Below are 20,458 nucleotides of genomic sequence, written 5' to 3' on the forward strand. Positions count from 1 at the left end.
ATGTGAGTTGTACTGTGTCGAAATCAATGAAAGTTTCAACCAAAAAGATTGAAACTTGAAAGTTGTAATGTGTCAAAACCAATGAAAGTTTCAACCAAAATATATTGAAACCCCTATTTTTGGTTGACCCCTATATTTGATCATGATTCTCATATTATGAACTTTGATCAAATAATTTCATATTTTAGCTATATGCTTCCTCTCAAATGAAACTATTGAAGATTCTACTCTAAAAACATTAACATAACTAATACACATGCACTCATATTTTATATACTCTATGATGTAATGCTATTATATTCCACTAATTTTGAAGTGCAAAAATAACAAACTCTATTCATCTCTTTAGAAATTTTCACCTCCCAATTTCACACTTGAAATGGTGTGAACAAATTTTTAATTGTACCAACATTTTATCCCTGTCCCTATTTGATGGTTTTGTCTTGCATGTTTATTAGTTGTCAAGAAGGACATGTAGTGGCAATGATTTTGTTTTATTCAGAGTAATAAAATAATACTTATAGATAAACTGAAACATGCATGCATTTACCTGTCATCTATACATCAAATTTATTTAAAATCAATTTTTTGTTTACGAATATTTGTATGTCATTGTAGATGCCTCTCCACATAATTATGCCGAGAGGCATCAACAATGACATCAAAATGTCCGTATACAAAAAAACCATAATTTGACATGCAAATTACAGGTAAATGTATGAAATATGTCATGTTTCAACTTTTATGGAGGTGTAATTTTATTACTCCAAATAAAATAGAACCCTCGCCACTTGTCTCCAACTATATGAAACCGTTACATTCAAATGATAGTGGAAGACATTAATAATAATAAAAAGACAACAATTAATAAAATGATGAGATTCCTTTCTATTATTAAATATACTAGTTAAATTAATTTACATAATAATCTCTTTGACCCAATTATGGTTAATTCTTCGTTTATCCATCACTTCTCTTCTATTTAATTTTTCCTATATTTGTAAGATATACTAGTTAAATTAATTTATATAATAATCTCTTTGACCCAATTATAGGTTAATTCTTCGTTTATCCATCACTTCTCTTCTATTTAATTTTTCCTATATTTGTAACTTTCCCTGTTGTCTATTCTTTTCAAATATTCACAAGGCGACTCATGGCTGCCGCTTCAACTGGAATGGGTAGCCGATTAGCCTTTACGCTTTGCTGTGCGGCAGCTGCGTCGTTCGCAGTATGTGCGTTTGCCATTGGTATTCATCGCTACAAAAGAAGAAGAGCAAAGCTAGAGATTAACGATGGATGCAGAGAGGAGAAGCCTCAGAAGAAGTTCAAACGCATTCTCGCCGACAATTCTTACTCGCCTTTTTTACACCTCCATCAACATGGAGAGGGAGGTAATCCTTTTTCATTTTTTGTGTTTCGAACTTGTTCTCATTTTGGTGGATTTTTCTGCCTACCATTGCATTTTAATTCCAAGTAATGGAAACTGCCTAAATGTTGGAAGCTCTTCTCTTGTTTTAATTTTTGCACCAAAACAAGGACTAAAACCAGCTTATAGTAGAAGGGCCTTTTATCATTTACTTGGGAGACTGAAGCAACAGTACAGAATCAAGAATGGAAATTTATCTTTTATCATTTACTTGGGAGACAGAAGCAACGGTGCAAGATCAAAATGAAGGCATCATAGTTGCTTTCTCCTTCAGCCAGTAGCAAGAATGGAAATTTATACCATGTAGTGCCTCTGGGCGTTGTCTTTATATTTTAGTTTCATTCATGCTATGCCGCACTCTGTTGTAATCATTTATTTATTTATCATCTGATAGCTCTGATTTGATTTCGGCTTCATATCAGTTCTCATGGCCAGGATTATTTTCAAAGTTGAAAATGTGGCTGCAAAATAACAATTAAAAGAAGTAAAACATGCAGCTCGGATTGGTACCTACATAGCTACATAATTATTTATTTAGCAGTGGCTCTGCAAGCTCGAAGAGTAAGAGTTGTCTCAGCAATCAAGATCAAAAGGGCGAAAAATCCAAAAAACAGTTCAGTAAATGCGCTCTCAGTCCTCGGAGTTTAGAGAGTAGAAAGCTTAAGGTATTGATGTCAACTTCATAGGCACTCAGAAAGTTTGTAGGGATTTGGTTCTACGGGAAAGGTGGTTTTATACGACACTGAGGACCTCCATGTGACATTGGCAGCATGGCTGGCTCTTTTCATTTTTTGTTTGAGGTAACAAGCCAAAGGCATGTTGCTGAAGTAATGTTGCTGAAGTAATGTATATCAGGTACATCATAATTTTGAATTTTCTAGTGCACACATCCAGATAAGCCGTAAGCATGTGATTGAACAATGCAGTTTTCTGCTTGTCTTGCCACAGCTTTGACTCTAGTTAAGGGGAGATAATTGTCTTCGTCGCTTGATTAAGCACCAGGATAATTCCATTTTAAATTAATTTTTAATCCTTGTTAGAGCTTTAAGTTGTACATTTTAGGTCAACGCAAACAGAACAGCATTTAATGGAGAATCTTTCGTCAAATTGAAAGGGGAAGCTCCCTTGTAGCTGAAAACTAAACAAAAACCTCAGAATACTAAACTGCGGATATGATTTACAGCTTCTCACAGTACACACAAACTATTCTCTGGGATTTTGGCATGCAATGCAAACAAAGTAAAATTACGCTATCTTTTGGTTCTCGGCAATGAACACAAGGCTACAACAGTTCTTCCCTACACAGACAAGATGATTTTATACTTAAGGACATGACTAACAGCTCAATTACACACATACTTTCTGTTTAAAAAGCAGACACCAGAGGGTTAGTGTATACAATAATTGAATTGGAAATCGAAGACAAGATCCTGTAAATTGAATTTTCGATAATTGCATAGAGAGAAAGAACTACTCAAATCAATGAGTACCACAATACAAAGCTTGTAATTTCGCTAAATAGTACTTAACGCATTGGAACATTCACAAAAGATCACACAAGTAGCTTAAACAATAATTTCAGCAACAAATAGGCATAAATTTACTATTCGAAAATTTCAGTACCTAGAGCACTTATTTGTAAGTTTTTAAAAAGATTTGCATGCTCTTGAAACAATCAGTTTGCATATTTATGCATGCCAATGCAATTTATTAAAAATAAATGCAACAATATTTCAAGTGGAGTTGATGCTGAAAATAAATTGCTTGCAAGCCAAGAAAGCTCTAAATGCCAAAACATCTGAAGAGAAAGGATCCTTTCTTTAGATAGGGGAAAAGGAAGACCTTCCTGCAATATGCAAGCACAACATACACATCAAAAGTCAGGCAAGTACAAGATAAAGAGCATATAGACTAAAGGACCTAACAAAAGAAGCAAGATAATAAAGGAACTAAGATGACTAACCACAAAAGAGAGAGTACAAACTTAGGGGAAATTTTTAGATTTTGAATAGATAAATTCTTGTTGTGCTTCATTTTGACCAGAGCTCCAAATCCCTACATGTCCTTCCTTATTTCATGGCATTTCACCATAGTGACAAGTTGTGCATGTCCTTCCTTATTTCATGGTTTTGTTTTCTTCTATTGGAGAAAACCATGACTTTCATCTTGTTGATATTGACTTGCATCCCCACCACTTTGCAAAATTGCTCAAGGACATATAAGTGCTCTTGCAGACCAAGAGCGGATCTAGCAGTCAGAATGAGGTCATCTGCAAAAGAAGAAGCCTAATCACAAACTCACCCAAGTGGATACCATTGCCATCTTGCAAATTCAACCACTCTTCCAACTTGTTAATATATAAGCCAAAGAGGGTAGGGGATATAGGGCACCCTTGCTTGGCCCCAATATCACTCTTAAAACTCTTTGAAATGCCATTTGAGATTATGATTTTGACGTTAACCTCTTTATAGAGCCTATGGATAACCGCTCTAAGATGCAAAGAGATCCCAAGTTCTTCCATTCTGCGCCAAAGCTTATCGCTAAGGACCATAACAAAAGCCTTTTTGAAATCAACAAAGCAACAAAAGGCTTCTACCTTTTACTTCCAAGCCTTTTCAGTGATTTGCCTCAAAGTAATACCATGATCAACTTTGGAATGTTAAGGTCTGAAACCAGCTTGCCCTTTTGCCTTTTTATCTTTTTCTTCGGCACACTTGCTAATTCTGCTTTCTATCATGCTGCCAAATAATTTTGCAAATAGAGGATTTATCATAATGGTTTTGTAATTGGAGGAGTTGTTAATGTCACCACTTTTGAAAAGAGGAATTGCAAGGCTAGTTGTCCAGTCTCTAGGAAATCCACACTGGATGATGTTGTTGAATACTTTCATAATTTGTGGTGCAAGAGTTTTCATGCCTGACCTTAAATACTCAGATTCAAGTTCAAACAGGTCTTTTTCTTTTCCAACACCCAATTTCTTAATACCTATCTCTATCTCTTGCACAGTGAATAGATTTGCAGCTGTGTTGACCAAGGGTGGAGGATCAACTTCAGAATGTTGCTCATACAGTTGCCTTGCATAATCAAACTATTGAGTGGCTGTGATATTATTTTCCGTTTGCTTCTTTTTTGGTTGAAGTTCCTTCCAAAACAATTTGGGATTATTTTTACCAAGGAAGATAAGCTCTTCTTGCCTTTTGAACATGTAATCAACTTTTTTCTTTCGTAAAATCTGCTTCTAGGCTTTAATGTCTATTTCTGTCTTATTTGGATCTTTCAAAGTTTTCCTTGCAATTTTACATTCTTCATTAAACCAAGCATTGACCAAGAAGCTACTTGTGCCACATTTCTTAGTTTTTGCTCTTTTGCACTCGACAAGTGCTCCATGAATTAAACTTATTAACTCATGACTAAGGAGGCCATTGTAAGCCAGTTAATTAGTAAATAAGGCTTTTTAATGCTTTAATAGAAAATAATAGTATTAAGTTGTTTCTGCGGGTAGTTAGTTGCCGGACGGTTGGTGGCCTAACCAACCGCGAACTTTTTATATTGTAAACTTGTAGCACATTGTGAGGACATGGGATTGGAGAGGAATATGATATACACCTGTGTTACACAAATCTATTCGGGTATACTGTGTTGTGCGTTATTGGTTCCATGTTAATGAATTGTTATGCTTTGGTATTGTACATTGTATATTGATGTTCCCTATGCTACCACCTGAACCACTTAGGCTACTAACATTTTGGCGCTGCTGCCTAAGTCGAACCTGAAGGTCTGAGGAGGGAAAGCTGGCGGGATGGAAGTATAATGGGTCGTCCATTCGACCAAAATATCTTGGTGACAAACAGTGACATAGAAGATAACACGGAAGTAACCAGGGAGGATCAGTTGACACAGGACCTGATTCACGCGTGGGACGTTTCCGTGGACCGGTACGTACAGCAAGAAGCGAAACTGAGCGCTGTCTCGGTTGATATGGTACGGGCGGAACTCAACGTGAACCAGGTAGTACATGATCTCCTGGGTAGCCTTCCAAGGTTGTTGGCACGTGTCCTCGTGGAACGTGAAGAGGAACGAGAGAACACACGAAGGGAGCAACGCAGGCAGCAAGTGCTCCAACAGTATAAAGAAAGGAATCAAAGGGAAGATGAACAGAGGGACTATACACAACGACGAAACCGCCGCAATTCCAAAAATTAATGCCAAATACACTAAACAAAGATCGAAACCGAGAAGCCCCGGAGGAACAAGAAGGGAACCAAGAAGACATAGTAAGAAGATCCCTGCGGATCCAAGAACAACTCGAGAGGCGCTTGAAACTCTACAAGATAGTGGAAGAAAGAGGGAGCCTGGCGGAAGGTTCTCGACAACATACACAAGCGTGGGACAGGAGTCACAACAGCCCAGAGGCATTAGGTTGCAGTGATAATTGGGAACAAACAACCGCGCCAACCGAGTCATTCAACAATTCCCAGGACAACTCGGGGAGTACGAGGAAGATGGCACATAACTCCGAAAAACAGAAACTCCCCAGATTCAATGGACTAGGATCGGAGGATCCTGCCCGCCATTGTAAAACTTGTGTCACCATATGGCAGGCCAATGGCGAGGATGATGAGGATAACTGGCTGAAAGCATTTCCAACCACCCTTCGTGGTATTGCCATTGATTGGTACACGGACCTACCCATCACTTCAAAGGATACCTGGAAAAGACTTGCTAAGGCATTTGAGGAGGAGTTTCGGCTACTGCGGGACGATGACGAGATCGTCGCAGAAATATACAACACCAAACAGGGCAAGAGTGAGACGGTACGGTCCTACTACCGCAAACTAAAAGAATTAATTGGCAAAATGGATAATACCCCGGCCGACGGGTTAAAGAAGCGATGGTTTATTGAGGGTTTGCAACCATCACTGCGGAAAAAGATGAAGGTAGTACCCCCATCCACTTTTATGGAGGCATACAATAGAGCCATGGATATTGAAAGTGAGAACAAGACATCAAAGGGCAAGAAGCGTACAAGCGATGAAGATAGTAGTGATCAGGAGAGCGAGGAGGAATCACGTACGATACAAGCACTCCGGAAGGATATGAGACGGATGATGCGGGAAATGCGGACGCAAAAGGAAGAAAGTAGGGAGGGCAGAGACCTCTGGTGCACAGAGTGCAAACTGGAGGGACACACAAAAACCAATCGTCCAAAGAAAGCTTTTTGTGACATCTGCCAAGTGTTGGGGCATGCCATTAAGGAATGTCCCTACAACTTGAAGGCTAGGAGTGCCCAGGTACTTTATACTCAAGAACAGGCAACACCACCCACTACACCCACCAAGAACACAAACTCAGATGCGTCACCAGGCGGCTATAGGACCAGCCGGAGGGGGAGTAACAACAACAACAATAATAATACACCACGGGGTCGCATCCAATACGATGCAAAAGGAAGACCAATGATACAATGTTGACGATGTAACGAATGGGGCCATTTTGCACGCGACTGCCAGAGTGGTGCTGGGCAAGGAGGGCTACTCTGCAAATGGTGTGGGCCGGGCAATCACGAAGATACGGAATGTCCAAGACAGAAAGGCGTGAACATGTTGGAGGTAGTACGGCTAGAACTAGACGCACGGTGCCCAGAAGTACTAGCCATTACCCGATCTCATACAAGGAAACTAATATACCCTGACCCAGGCACAGAGAAGGGAAGACTAAAAGAGGCACAGAGAGAAGTAGAAAGGGAAATGAGTGAGGAATGGAGAAAGCCAGCACCCGACAAAACCACCAACACCATACGAACCGACTCCGAAACAACCATAATGAAACAACTACTACAAACCACGGTGCCGGTCCGCGTAGTGGATCTGTTGCAAACACTACCACAACTACGGATAGCTATAAACCAAGTGGAGGAGACCAGGAAGGAGGGGAAGACGCCGAACCACAGGGAGGAAATGGAAGGAAGGAACCACTCAAAGGAGACTAATGATCCTATGTTGATGACAGTAGGGGTAGGCAGGACACCAGCCGTAGTAGAAATGGAGATTCTCGGGTTCAGGCTTACTAACACCATCGTAGACGGAGGGTCTGCGGTAAACGTGCTACCTGAGGAGCCATGGAAAACCTTGGGGAGGCCGATACTCTGGCCGCTAGCCTTCCACCTCGTAGGAGCCGATCAGCATGGCATCAAACCATTGGGCACGCTTATGGGCCAAAAGGTAACTATCGGGACACAACACTTCTTTTTAGACTTCATGGCCATATCGTTGGAGCGGAAGGGATATGATGCACTTTTGGGAAGAGGATGGCTTATCACGGCCAAAGCAGACCACAACTGGAAAAAAAATACCCTTTCCATTGAAAGTGAGGGAAACAAATATGTCATTGACCTGCGAAACCAGCAGGTAAGTCAAGAAATGGCCTCAGATTCTGACTCGGAGGAGGATACCGTAAGGGAAAAAGGCGAGATACAACCCAATGGAGAAGGGGTGCTCCGCCTCGGTAATTGCTCAGAAGATGAAACGAGTTCTCTAAGTGGACTATTCCACTGGCAGATGGAAGATTATGAGATCTTCCAACCAGAGTGCAATGTATTGGAAATCCTCGAGTTAGGAAACGATGGCACCTACCCGCCACAATTTGTGGAATACGAGGAAGGAGGGGCAGAAGTAGACAGCACACCAACACACCAATTTGAGAAAGAAGTGGTACAATACGAGGAACCAAAGGTTCAGAGCACCAACTTGGGAGATGAAAAGGACCCAAGAGTGATAATGGTTGGAGATGATTGGAACCCTGCACTAAAGGCGGCGACGTTTAAGATATTCTTGGAGTATAAAGATGTGTTCGCCTGGACTTATAAAGATCTGAAGGGAGTACCCCCGGAACTATGCGTACATCGAATACCTTTGATGGAAGGGGCAAGACCTGTGCGGAAACGCCCCTATCGCATGAATAAGAACTATGCGGCCAAGGTACAAGAAGAAATAGAAAAAATGCTAGATGCTGGGATCATTTTCCGAGTGCAAACTAGTGAATGGGTTTCTCCCATTGTTATTTCCCTGAAAAAGGAAGGAAACAAGATCCGCATTTGCGTGGACTTCAGAAGCTTAAATGCTGTAACCATTAAGGACCCGTTTTCGATACCGTTTACTGATAGCATCCTCAAAGAGGTAGCAGGGCATGAGATTTACTCCTTCATGGACGGCTTTTCCGGCTATAACCAGATCAGCATTGCGGAGGAGGACAAACTCAAAACCACATTTATTGTGGAAGATGGAGTTTTTGCGTACAACCGTATGCCATTTGGGCTATGCAACGCCCCAGCCACTTTCCAGAGGATCATACTCCACATCTTTGACAAAATGGCCACTGGGAACTTCAAGGCCTTCCTGGACGACTGGTCAGTATATAGTGACAAGGAAAACCATTTGAGGATGCTGGGGGATTGCATGGACCGGTGTCGACGAGCAAGACTGGCACTCAATCCCAAGAAATGTAGGTTCCTAGTGCCACAGGGGAGATTACTCGGCCACATAGTCTGTAAGGTAGGGCTAAAAACAGACCCAGATAAGATCAGAGTTATTCTCGACATGGATAGCCCAACAGATGTTACGGGGATCAAATCCTTCTTTGGCCATGTTGGGTACTACCGACGGTTCATTAAAGGATTTGCAGAAGTGTCCCTTCCACTTGAACGCCTAACAAGGAAAGGGGAACCATTTGTGTGGGACAAGGAGCAGAACGAAGCCTTCCAAGAACTTAAAACCAGATTGGTAAGTGCACCTATTTTGGCATACCCAAATTGGGAGAATAAATTTCATGTACATGTGGACACTTCTAACTTTGCAATTGGAGCCATTTTAACGCAACCCGGATCCTCAGGCTTAGACCACCCAATATATTTTGCTAGTAGGTTACTGTCAAAAGCAGAAAGAAATTATAGCACCATGGAAAGGGAAGCCTTGGGAATGGTATATGCAGTACAAAAGTTCCGCCATTATCTTTTAGCCACACCATTCACATTTTTTGTGGATCACCAAGCACTCATGTACCTGGTGAACAAACCGGTTATTCAAGGACGGGTAAGCAGATGGTTGATCTTGCTTCAGGAATTTACTTTCAATGTCGTGGTGCGACCAGGGAAAAGTCACGTAATGGCTGACCACCTGTCTAGAATAAAATCTGGGGAGCCAGGGGAAGGAGGAGTGAGCGAAGATTTCCCCGATGGCCAATTATTCAAGATAGCCGTGTTACCTTCCTGGTACGAGAAACTCGGGCAGTATCTTTCTACAGCAACATTTCTAGGTGACATGAGCCCAAGCGAGAGAAGGAAGCTTGCACTAAAAAGTACCACGTTCCAATTGATCCAAGGGCTCCTATATAAACTAGGTCCGGACGGTATCCTGCGAAGATGTGTCTTAGAGGAAGAAATTCCTGGAGTCCTAAGAGAATCTCACGAAGGACTAGCCGGAGGACATATGGGGCCAGATACCACGGCACGAAAAATTTTGTTAGCAGGGCTCTGGTGGCCTACACTTTATGTGGATGCAAGGGAATGGGTGACCAGCTGCGACACGTGCCAAAGGGCAGGTAAGCCACTCAAATGAGACTTCATGCCCCTGTTCCCGTCCCAACCACAGGAATTGTTCGAAAGATGGGGACTGGATTTTGTAGGACCTATGAGGACGAGCAAAGTGCATAGATGCCACTACATTGTGGTGGCTACAAAATACCTCACTAAGTGGGCCGAAGCTAGAGCTTTACCCGACAACACAGCCTTGAGCACCGCCAAGTTCCTCTATGAACACATTGTGACCCAGTTCGGGATACCCCTGCAACTCACGAGTGATAGGGGGGTACACTTTGTCAATCAAGTGATACGCAATATGACAACAGAATTCAAGATTTTCCACACATTGTCTAGTCCATACTATCCCAAGGCGAATGGCCAAGCGGAGTCCACCAACAAAGTACTAGTATCTATTCTCTACAAGACGTGTGGAGTAGAGCAAGGAGATTGGGAAGAGCAATTACCAGCAGTATTGTGGGCCTACCGGACAACGTACAAAGCGACAACTATACACACCCCCTTTCAGCTTATGTATGGACAGGAGGCAGTAATGCCAGTAGAATACACTGTACCAACCTTGCGAATAGCAGTGCAGAACAGATGGGGGGATGAGGAAAGCCTAAAGGAACGACTTATGACATTACAAAAATTAGATGAGCGCCGCCTAATAGCACAATGGGCCATAGAAGTGGCTCAGAATAGAAGGAAAGCTTGGCATGATAAACATCTAAGGCGGATGAAGTTCTCGCCAGGACAGCTGGTACTCAAGTACAATGGTCGGAATGAACTCCGACCAGGTAAATTTAGACTTCGATGGCTAGGGCCATACAAGGTAAGGGAGGTGGGAAAAAATGGAGCTATTAAATTGTCCAACCTGGATGACAGCCCCATCAAAGATCCAGTAAATGGATCAAAACTAAAGATCTACAAAGAAAGGGAGTCCATAGCCATTAATATGGTGGCCATTAAAATGGTGGTGATTGAAAAAAATAAAATAGCCAATTTTCAAACAGAAATAAAGTGGCACAAAGAAAAAATGAAGAGAGAGGAGGACGGAGAGAGAAAAAGAATAAGAAAAAAATCAAGGCAGAAGTATTTAAGAATAAAAGACCAAGGCAAAATATCAAAAAACAAAACCAAAACATTAAAAATAATAACAAAAGAAAAACATAAGAAGGCGAAGGCCACGCATAAGAGACACATTGTACGCGGGTTGGGCGTACGCAGGGTGGAAGAGAGAGCACGCAGCAAGGAGACAAAAGCGCGCAGCGGAGTGAAGGGGAGCGGACGCGGCAGGAGGAGGAGTGTACGCAACAGGAAGGTACGCGGAGTGGAGGCGTACGCGTGGAGGAGGAAGGTAGACGCGGGGAAGAAGGCGTACGCGTGGAGGAGGAAGGCAGACGTGGGGAGAAAGGTGTACGTGGGGAGGAGGGCGTACGCGGTGGGGAGGAAGGCAGACGCGGGGAGGAAGGTAGATGCGAGGAGGAGGCCAAGGTACGCAGCAGGGAGGAGGGCGTACGCAGGGCGAAGGTAGGCGTACGCAGCACAAGAGGGAGCTGGGGCGTAGGACACAACACCAGCGGCACAACACGGAGCAACAGCGCAAAGGGGGCGGCGCGTGGAAAAAAAAGCACGCAACCTCCACCAGCGTACACAACACCTCAGCCTCAGTCACAGCGTATAGGCCCACAGCCCTCGGGTACAGCACCATACACGCACAAGATGGTGAAAGGGAGTCATGGCAACCCTAAAAGGGGAAGTTATGAAATAAATTACAAAGCTAGCACTTCTAACAAGCAAGCAATGGCCATGCCAGGAACCAGCAAGAAAAGCCAAGAGAGGGCATCAGAACAGGTGAATGTAGAGAATATCACGTTTGAAGGAGTAATTGGAAGCGAGGGCAGGAAGTGGTGGGAAAACAATGAGGAGGACCACCCCCTAAAGAATTCATTGAAGCAAGCAGAAGTTGACAAAATCATTTTCATGCCCATCTTCAACCTAAAAGAATTCGAGCCTATATTGCGTGCCATGGTCCATGGGTATGAGCAGGACAGACATAGATCAGTAATTGACTATTTGGGACAAACAATGGTCATTTCTTATGCACCCAAAGAATTCAGCAAGGTTTTCGGCATTCCTAGTAGCGGCGATTCAGCTATGAAACCATCAGCAAGAATGCCTACAGAAGAAAAGAAGTGGCTACTGGAACATATCTGCGGCGACGCACTCACAGAAGAGCAATGGAACAGTTTATGGCAGAATAGCAATAGAAGGGGCCTGAAGAAATCTTATCTCACCTCACCAGAATGGAGATGTGTCCTGGATATCATAAAGAGTAAGTTAACAGCAGCAAGCCGAGCATCCGATGTTGCAATATGGATGCTACGCCTCATGCACAGATTGAGTAATGGCAAAATTTATAACTGGGGCCGAGTCCTTTCCAGCCGTGTGAAGGAAGCCATGCTCCTCAAACACAAGACCCTATACGTGCCCCGTCACCTCATTGCCCTCTTCTTGGAAGCATTGAGAACTCAAGTGGCGTTGGAAAATAGAGGAGGATTTGTGGCCTCAAGCCGGGTGGAGCCCTACAAGCCAGCCATGTATTATTGGCTACACCTGGACACTTTTACAGTAACCACAGAGACAACACCGAGGAAAAAAGCAAGGCAAGAACTGGCAGGGAGCTTAGAAGATAGAGGAGAAGAAGACAACAATTCTGAGGAAGAGGTAGAGACAGGGGGAGAAGAAACATACATATCATCTTCAGAAGAAGATGAAGGAGAATTCAGGATGGAGCCAATGGGCATGGAACAGGAAGAAGGACATGTAGGAGGGTCGCGGCAGGTAGGGACAGAGAGCCGTATGGAGGGCATACTAGCCGTACCAGGATGGGGAGTAAGGAAAAAGGTACTCTTCGAACCAGCACAGATTCCCATCATGGCACAATTGGTAACTGGAGTCATAGGGACCCCATCTCAGTTAGTAGACTTGCGGGGACACGCTGGGGCCCACACCCTCCATATAAGCACAACCAGGGGCGTAGAAGTGGCTAGAGCTGTTGCATTGGTAGTAGCACCCATAACTGATCCACTTGCAACCATGGAGGTAGGAAATACCGAAGGAGGAATACACGGTGAAGAGCCAGAGGGAGACAAAGGAAAGGGGACTGAGGAAACATACATGGAGACAGAAGCAGACAGCCTGCTAGCAAGATTCCAGATGGACATAGAGGTTCCACCTCCTTCACCATCATTGGGGACTGATCAGCAGGAGAACCAGAGGATTGAAGGAATCGGAAAAGGGCACAGTACGTCCTCACCAGCACCAGCAGAGGGAATCCAAGAGTGGGAACCAGTTGCGCAGAATTTTCTTTCCGAGTTGGAAGTAATGAGGGCAGCCACGAAGAGGATGATAGACCAGTCTCGAGGGTCTGATATGCCTGCTATAGTAAGAGCAACAGAAGCACTACTGGCGTTTATGACAGAAGGCTGCGAGAGGGAGTTCTCAGAGAAAATTAGGAACCAAGGTTGGCCCGACATGGAAATTCCAGAGATAATAGCAGAATGGGGAATACCACGGATCCTTAGTGAGCATACAGGAGGTAATCAGAAAGTAATGAGAGCTCTCACTTCCATAGAACAGACCTTCCGTGCTACATTCTTACAGCTCCAAAGGATGACATGGGAAGCAAACAGAATGGAAGGAGTCCATACCTTAGCCCTTCAGCGAGAGAGTGAGCTGAAAGAAACGATCCAGGCTATGGAGCAAGAAATGGTTCAAGAGAGAACCACGCGACGTGAAACGAAACGAAAGTTGGCTGCCTCTGAGAAGGACCGAATGGATGCACTCAGGCTTCTGAAAGCCACTCGAGAGAAGCAACTTCTTGTTGAGAGGGACCTGAAGATACTCCGAGAACGGACCACTACGGGAATAGGGATGTCCTCTTGTCCCTCTAAGTAGATATTTCTTGTTCAATTGCTGTAGTGTTCGTCTAGAAGACGAACAAGTTTTGGGGGGGGATGATGTAAGCCAGTTAATTAGTAAATAAGGCTTTTTAATGCTTTAATAGAAAATAATAGTATTAAGTTGTTTCTGCGGGTAGTTAGTTGCCGGACGGTTGGTGGCCTAACCAACCGCGAACTCTTTATATTGTAAACTTGTAGCACATTGTGAGGACATGGGATTGGAGAGGAATATGATATACACCTGTGTTACACAAATCTATTCGGGTATACTGTGTTGTGCGTTATTGGTTCCATGTTAATGAATTGTTATGCTTTGGTATTGTACATTGTATATTGATGTTCCCTATGCTACCACCTGAACCACTTAGGCTACTAACAGCCATGGAACGAAATTTTTTCCTTCTTAAAAAGCTTCTCAAGTGTAATCTTAAAGATATTATGGTTTTTTTGAGTCAAAAGAATTCTGCCCTTTGAAGGTGATTGCCGAATACATTGAGAATTTGTTCCATGCTGCTGCTTTTCTGTCCAAGAAAAACTAAAATAAATCGGTCTATGGTCTGATTTTAAATCCCAATGCTTCTCCCCAATCAAGACTTCCTCCATTTTCCCACACAAGCTATGAAAGTAAATTGCATAATCCACAACGCTAGCCCCTTTGCAAGTATTGCAAGTGAAATTACTTAATTTGGCCCATCTAACCAGACTATTGCAAATGATTAGATCAAAAGCACCACAAAAGGTAAGCAACTCATCCCCAAAATGATTTTAGCCTTTGTTGTCTTTTGAGATTGTTGTCCTGTTAGCACCTTCAAATTTTTACAAAATTTGAATTGCCCATGTTGAAAAAAGTTGATTGCAGCACTCAGAGACACCCCTGCTAAATTTTCCCAAGAGGCCTACTTTGAGGGCTAATAACTTGAAGCTAAATAACTGTCATGAGAAATGGCTTGGTGGTCGTACTCATGGGATATGTGTGAGTGTCAGTGCTCATTTTCAGATCCCCAAAATCAGATTAAATGTGTTTTCAAAATACCAAGTTGAAGGGGTTAGAAAAGGTTTGCTGTTTGCACTTTGTTGTATCTGCCTAAGTGGCCCACTTCAGAGACTAATATTTCAGAACTCGATGATTTTCAGGAAAATTTGATTGTTTCTCGTGATTGTCCTCATGATAATGTGCTCCTATGTTCATTTTCAAAGCCTCAACGTCTTGTTTGATATTGTTGCCAGACTAAAAGCAAATGGATTTTGTTGAGATCTGCTGACTGCATTGTTTCAAATTTGTCAGAGAGCCTACTTTTTTAGAGTTAATATTTTGAAGCCGGGTGATTGTCAAGAGAAGTGGGTTGTTTCTTGTAGTTCTCCCAATGTTCATATACTCCCTTGCACAATTGTAGAACCACATGGTTTAGTTTGGTATTTTTTCAAAGTCAAAAGCAAACAGGTTTTGTAGAGGCTGGTTGTCTGCACTTTCAGATTTAGTTTAGAGGGGCCATCTTTGATAATTAATATCTTGTAGAGGAGGTGGATTCAGGCAAATCCCCTTGGCACATGTACTCACCGAACCTCAATCAACCTATCCATCCAATGGTGGCTTTCTTGGACGAGATTCAAAATTTTCTTAAGGTACATGGTTAGCAAGGTTTAGATGAGTTTTGACATGTTCACTTTCTTAAAATGCTTAAGTGACCTACTTTGAGCATTAAAATTTTGCGACCTGGGCCACTTCATTAAAATCCCTTTGGTAAAGTATTTTTTGTGATATGTGAATACTCCTATTCAGTCTTGGGGCTCCGGGTGAGTGCTGGTATGATATTTAATTGTTTTTTGATTGTTACCTGACCCAAAAATGAGTTCGGAAAAAGTTTTAAACCTGCAAAATTCGAGGGCAACCCACCTGATATTTTGGCCTCAAATGCGTTTGGTAGCATTTTCATAGCCATTCGAGTCCATATGGTATGTTATTTTAATGTTTACTTTGTTGAGCAATGTAGCTGACAGGCCCCGTTTACAAAGGAAGTACTTCAATTTTGCGAGTTGCTCAAAATCCGGCACAAAACCTATGTTTTATTTAGCATAATCGCTCACCAGTTTTTGTGGCTCTAGGACACGCGGTTAGCCTGCGCTGAAATTACCCCGAAGTAGCCGTAGGAGAAATTAAATGTTCATAACTTTCCTATAGTTTGTTTTGCAGAGATATAAAACATTTTAGATGTTTTAAAAGGACAATTTAGGGCAACACAAAGGTGGTTTGATAGATTAAAACTTTTATATTTTTAAATTCTTTTTGTGTACGTGAAAGTCTCAAGCTAAATAAAAGCTTCTTTGGCCTGGTTGTTGGATAGTTGGAGCTGTTTGGAGGCTCCCAGCGATATAAAATCTTTAGGTTTTGTGTTGCAAACAATTGTGTCATGGTGGAAGGAACAAGAGGCTTTATGACAGATTTAATTTCTTCATCATTGGATTGTTCAAACACTTAATAGGTTCCAGCGATGGTTGTGTTTCCAGCCAAATAAAAAGCAATGATTCCATCGGTGGATCGGTGGGACTATTTTAGTGCTCCAATGACTCATTCATGCCCAATGATGAAAAAGAAAGTGCCCAAATTTGCTCTGTGAAAAAATGTTTTTAGGGTATGCATTATGTGTTTGTTCTTTGTTTCTCCTTGCAGGCAAGATGTGATACTTCAGCCATGAGAATATGATGAAATTGGTAAGAGCCAGTCCTCCATTTCTATCCATCATATGGGGCATAAGAACAATTGTGTAAAGATAGGAAGTTGATCAACAGAGCATCGTGTGAGGGTAATATGCATTGATTAAGTCAATTTTTAATGCACGAGACTAAATATTGCAGCTACAAAGAATGGTGCCCAAACAGCGAACACAACGGGAATGAATATTGTGTTGTTCAGAAGACACGGTTGGTAATGTGTCACATGAAGAGGTTTGCGCTTATTGTTATATTCTTCAGCACAAATGAATAAAGTTTTGACTATTGCAATATACATTGGACCAATCGATGTTGAAATGCATGGATTTGCTCATGTTGCATTATCAACAGAAATAAAAAAATCAGTACATGGGTACAAGTAATAATAAGAAAATCTCATATCATAGGATTAAGTGATGGGTGTTGAGGAACGGCAAAATTTGTTTGGCACGGCTAGAGCTAGGAATTCTCATTTCTGAGGATCTGGTACCATGAAATTTATAGAAGCTCTCACTGTTGGTGTTGATATTAGTATGATTTGGCACAGGTGATTTGTTGCAATTTTGATATTGGGGATTCAGATTTAGGCTAAGGATTTCATTATAAAGATGAGTTGTGGGCAGGAGCAGAATATGAAGATCAACCTATGCTTTGCAGTGTAAATGGGCATTTCACAAGTCAAAATAATGAATGCCAAGCATTGTAGAAGGATGATCAAATTTCAAATGATTAAGATATGTAGGGCATATGGGAATAACCTAAGTCACAGGATATGGGGGTTTTCATGGATGAGGTTCGAATTTAATCGAATTTCAAACTTCTATAAAAAAAATCGAATTTAATCGAATTTCCTCTATAAAGCATTGCTATCTGCCTCTAAACACAACTCAGCTGGTCGTGGGTATTCTTTGTATATGCTTTGTATCTATTGGGTCATGGGTGTCTGCAACTGCTGGGTCTCAGATTTTCTCCAACGAGGGTTGCTATTCCGATAATTTATTAGAAGTATACATATATTTAAAAATAAACAAAATTATAGAAGGCGAATTTTATCCGAATTTTTTTCAAGTTTTTCCCTTGTCGAATTTCATCCGAATTTCATGGCTGTCGAATTCGAACCTTGTGACTTAGAATAACTATTTTTCATTTTAATTGTCAAAAATTAATTTGACCTCAAAGTTCATTGTTCTCATAAATATGGGCGAATTGTAGCAGTAAAAATACTTCACTAATGAGTAAAGTGTTTTTTATGTTCAAAGGAGCCAAGTGCAGCCATAAAATGTTTATTTTCACTAAATGAAAATATTTTAGCAAGAATGTGGGAGTTAAAAGTTTATCAACCAAGGGAAAAGTATATTCGTAGAATTGTGGGATTTAAAATTTTATCAACCAAAGGAAAAGTATATTCATAGAATTGTGGGAGTTAAAATTTTACCAACCAAGGGAAAAGTATATTCATAGAATTGTGGGAGTTAAAATTTTATTAACCGAGGGAAAAGTATATTTGTAGAATTGTGGGAGTTAAACTTTTATCAACCAAGGGAAAAGTATATTCATAGAATTGTGGGAGTTAAAATTTTATCAACCAAGGGAAAAGTATTTGTAGAATTGTGGGAGTTAAAATTTTATCAACCAAGGGAAAGTATATTCGTAGAATTGTCGGAGTTAAAATTTTATCAACCGTGGGAAAAGTATATTCGTAAAATGTTTGTTTTTACCCAGGTTAAATATTTCAGTAAAAATATTGGGACAAAGGTAAAAGAAGAGGGCAAAGTATGGATTGCTTGCAGAGATTTTAAAAAAATGTGAAATGATTGGTTTCAAAGGTAAAAGGGGTATCATATTCAGTAATGAAAATAATATGTAGCTACAAGAAGTAAATATTTCCACCAAATGTGGAATGCATTTCACGTGATTTTTTAGCTAAAGGAATAAAACGTAGCTGCAATGTAAAGCATTTTCACTTAGGGGTGAAAATGCTTTCACAAAGAATGCAAGCAAGTGGAAAAGACAAAAAACCTCAGTCATGAGTAAAGATCAAAAAGGGTGAATGAATTTCACTACAGAATAATTTTCACTCAGAAGGATTGTTATTTTGTTTTCCAAATGGGTTTTTACCCAAGATATCATTTTCACCTATGGAAGGTTAAATATAGTTGCAGACTAATTTTTCATTAAGTGGAAAAGATTTTCACGGGTTGAAGTATTTTAGTGACTAAGGGGCCTTTTTCGATTTTCAAGTGAGGGCATAATGCGGAATAAAACAAAATTCAGTTGCATGCAGTAATTAAGAGTGCAGGTTGAGGACAAAGGGCCAAGCCAGAAGGGGAAAGGACAAAGACGATTTCAGTTGCAAATTAAATAAAGAAGATGCCAAATGTCAATTATAGATTCATCTTGAGAGCTTCTTCCTTTCTATTTATTCTTTTCTTCTTTTCATTGTAAAGGGTTTTGAACTCTATATCAGGAAGGGTAAAATAGAAAAATGCTGAAATCAATTTCTGGATGAGGATGTGCAGGCTGTGAGTGTTTTTCAGAAGCAAGTGTCAATCATATTTTGAGTTATTTTGACAATATCATAGAATTGTCTCCAGATTATGTAATCAGAACTATATGAATTAACTATCGAGGATGTTGGAATTTGTGATTACATTTCTATGTGATTGTATTATTTGTTCTTTGCTCTTTTCAAGGAGAAGTTAAGATGCTTTGATCAAATAATTGTGGTTTTGGCTAAATAATTTGGATCAGTAAGTAGAATCCTATGGTTGCATAAAAGGGTTTGTTGATATAAGGCATCAACACAGAAAACTTACTGTTTAGTTGTTAATTGTCGAAGGAGTTCTTTCATGGTTTCTCATATTTGACTCCATATTGCAAGATAGGCACCGGTTTGATGCATTTTCAGAAATCATTCAAATGAAAATCTCTTTTATTCCTTGTTGTAGGAGTAGGGTTAGGTTAGAAACTTAGAATTTACTCCCAAATGCTGTTTAATTGTTCAATAGACCAAGAATAGAGCCAGTTCAAGGTTGAGATCAAATTTCCTTGGCATATTTTCATTGGGAAATATTTGCTTAATGTATAATATCTGCAATAATATGTGTTGATTCCTTTGATTTTGTAAGGTTTACCCTCCTTGGTCTAGCAGAACCGGAAGTGTAGGAGAAGTCAATCATTCTTAGGGTTGATTCTCATTTGTTGGCCATATCTAGCATTAAGTCCCAACATAAGACCTGGCTAATCTATAGGACTTAATGACCTATTGATTTGGACACCAACATGTCCATTAATGCTTGCTTACTTTAGTGAGCCAAATAATTTTGCAATCTTCTTTACAACATAGTATGCTAGCTTGTTCTTTTACAGTTCTAGCGTTGAAATCGCCCACCAGGAGGACTTCACCTTGCTGAGCATATGCTGCAATGTGTTTTTCTAAGGCTGCAAAAGGTTCATTATGGTCTAGCCCATGATTTTTGTAAGTTTTTGAGACTTGTAGAGCAAAATAGCATTCAACATTTGGAATGAGACTATCATTTTCTGTGATTTTGAACCATAGAAATTGTTTATTTGAATCTTCTCTTTCAAGCTGAATGATATGACCGACCTTCTTTCTCACTAAAACCATCATACCCTCGTGTCCTTTGCCATTCCCCGCTGCCTTGGCCCACACCGCCATCTTCGAGTATCCTTTAAACAAAGGCGTTTTGCAAGCATCATGCTCATGAGTCTCTATGAGACAAATAATGTCTCTACCTTATGCAATAGGCCCTAACCTAG

The 20,458-nt window shown here is 41.0% G+C and overlaps 1 protein-coding gene across 5 annotated transcripts in view; it reads left to right on the top strand.

Moving 5' to 3' along the window:
- The first annotated feature begins 1,115 nt into the window (after nucleotides 1–1,115).
- LOC131040988 (protein RRP6-like 3) overlaps nucleotides 1,116–20,458 on the top strand; it is a 337,570-nt gene continuing 318,227 nt past the window's right edge. For 3 of the 5 annotated variants that reach the window (XM_057973963.2, XM_057973965.2, XM_057973964.2), the window contains exon 1: nucleotides 1,117–1,394. In XM_057973963.2, coding sequence (XP_057829946.2) covers nucleotides 1,157–1,394 — 238 coding nt within the window. In that variant the 5' untranslated portion in view covers nucleotides 1,117–1,156. Of the gene's footprint in view, nucleotides 1,395–20,458 lie in introns of all 5 variants that reach the window. The other 2 variants (XM_057973966.2, XM_057973967.2) reach the window with 2 other exon arrangements.

Source organism: Cryptomeria japonica, chromosome 4 (genome assembly GCF_030272615.1).
Source record: "Cryptomeria japonica chromosome 4, Sugi_1.0, whole genome shotgun sequence".
Lineage (NCBI taxonomy): Eukaryota > Viridiplantae > Streptophyta > Pinopsida > Cupressales > Cupressaceae > Cryptomeria > Cryptomeria japonica.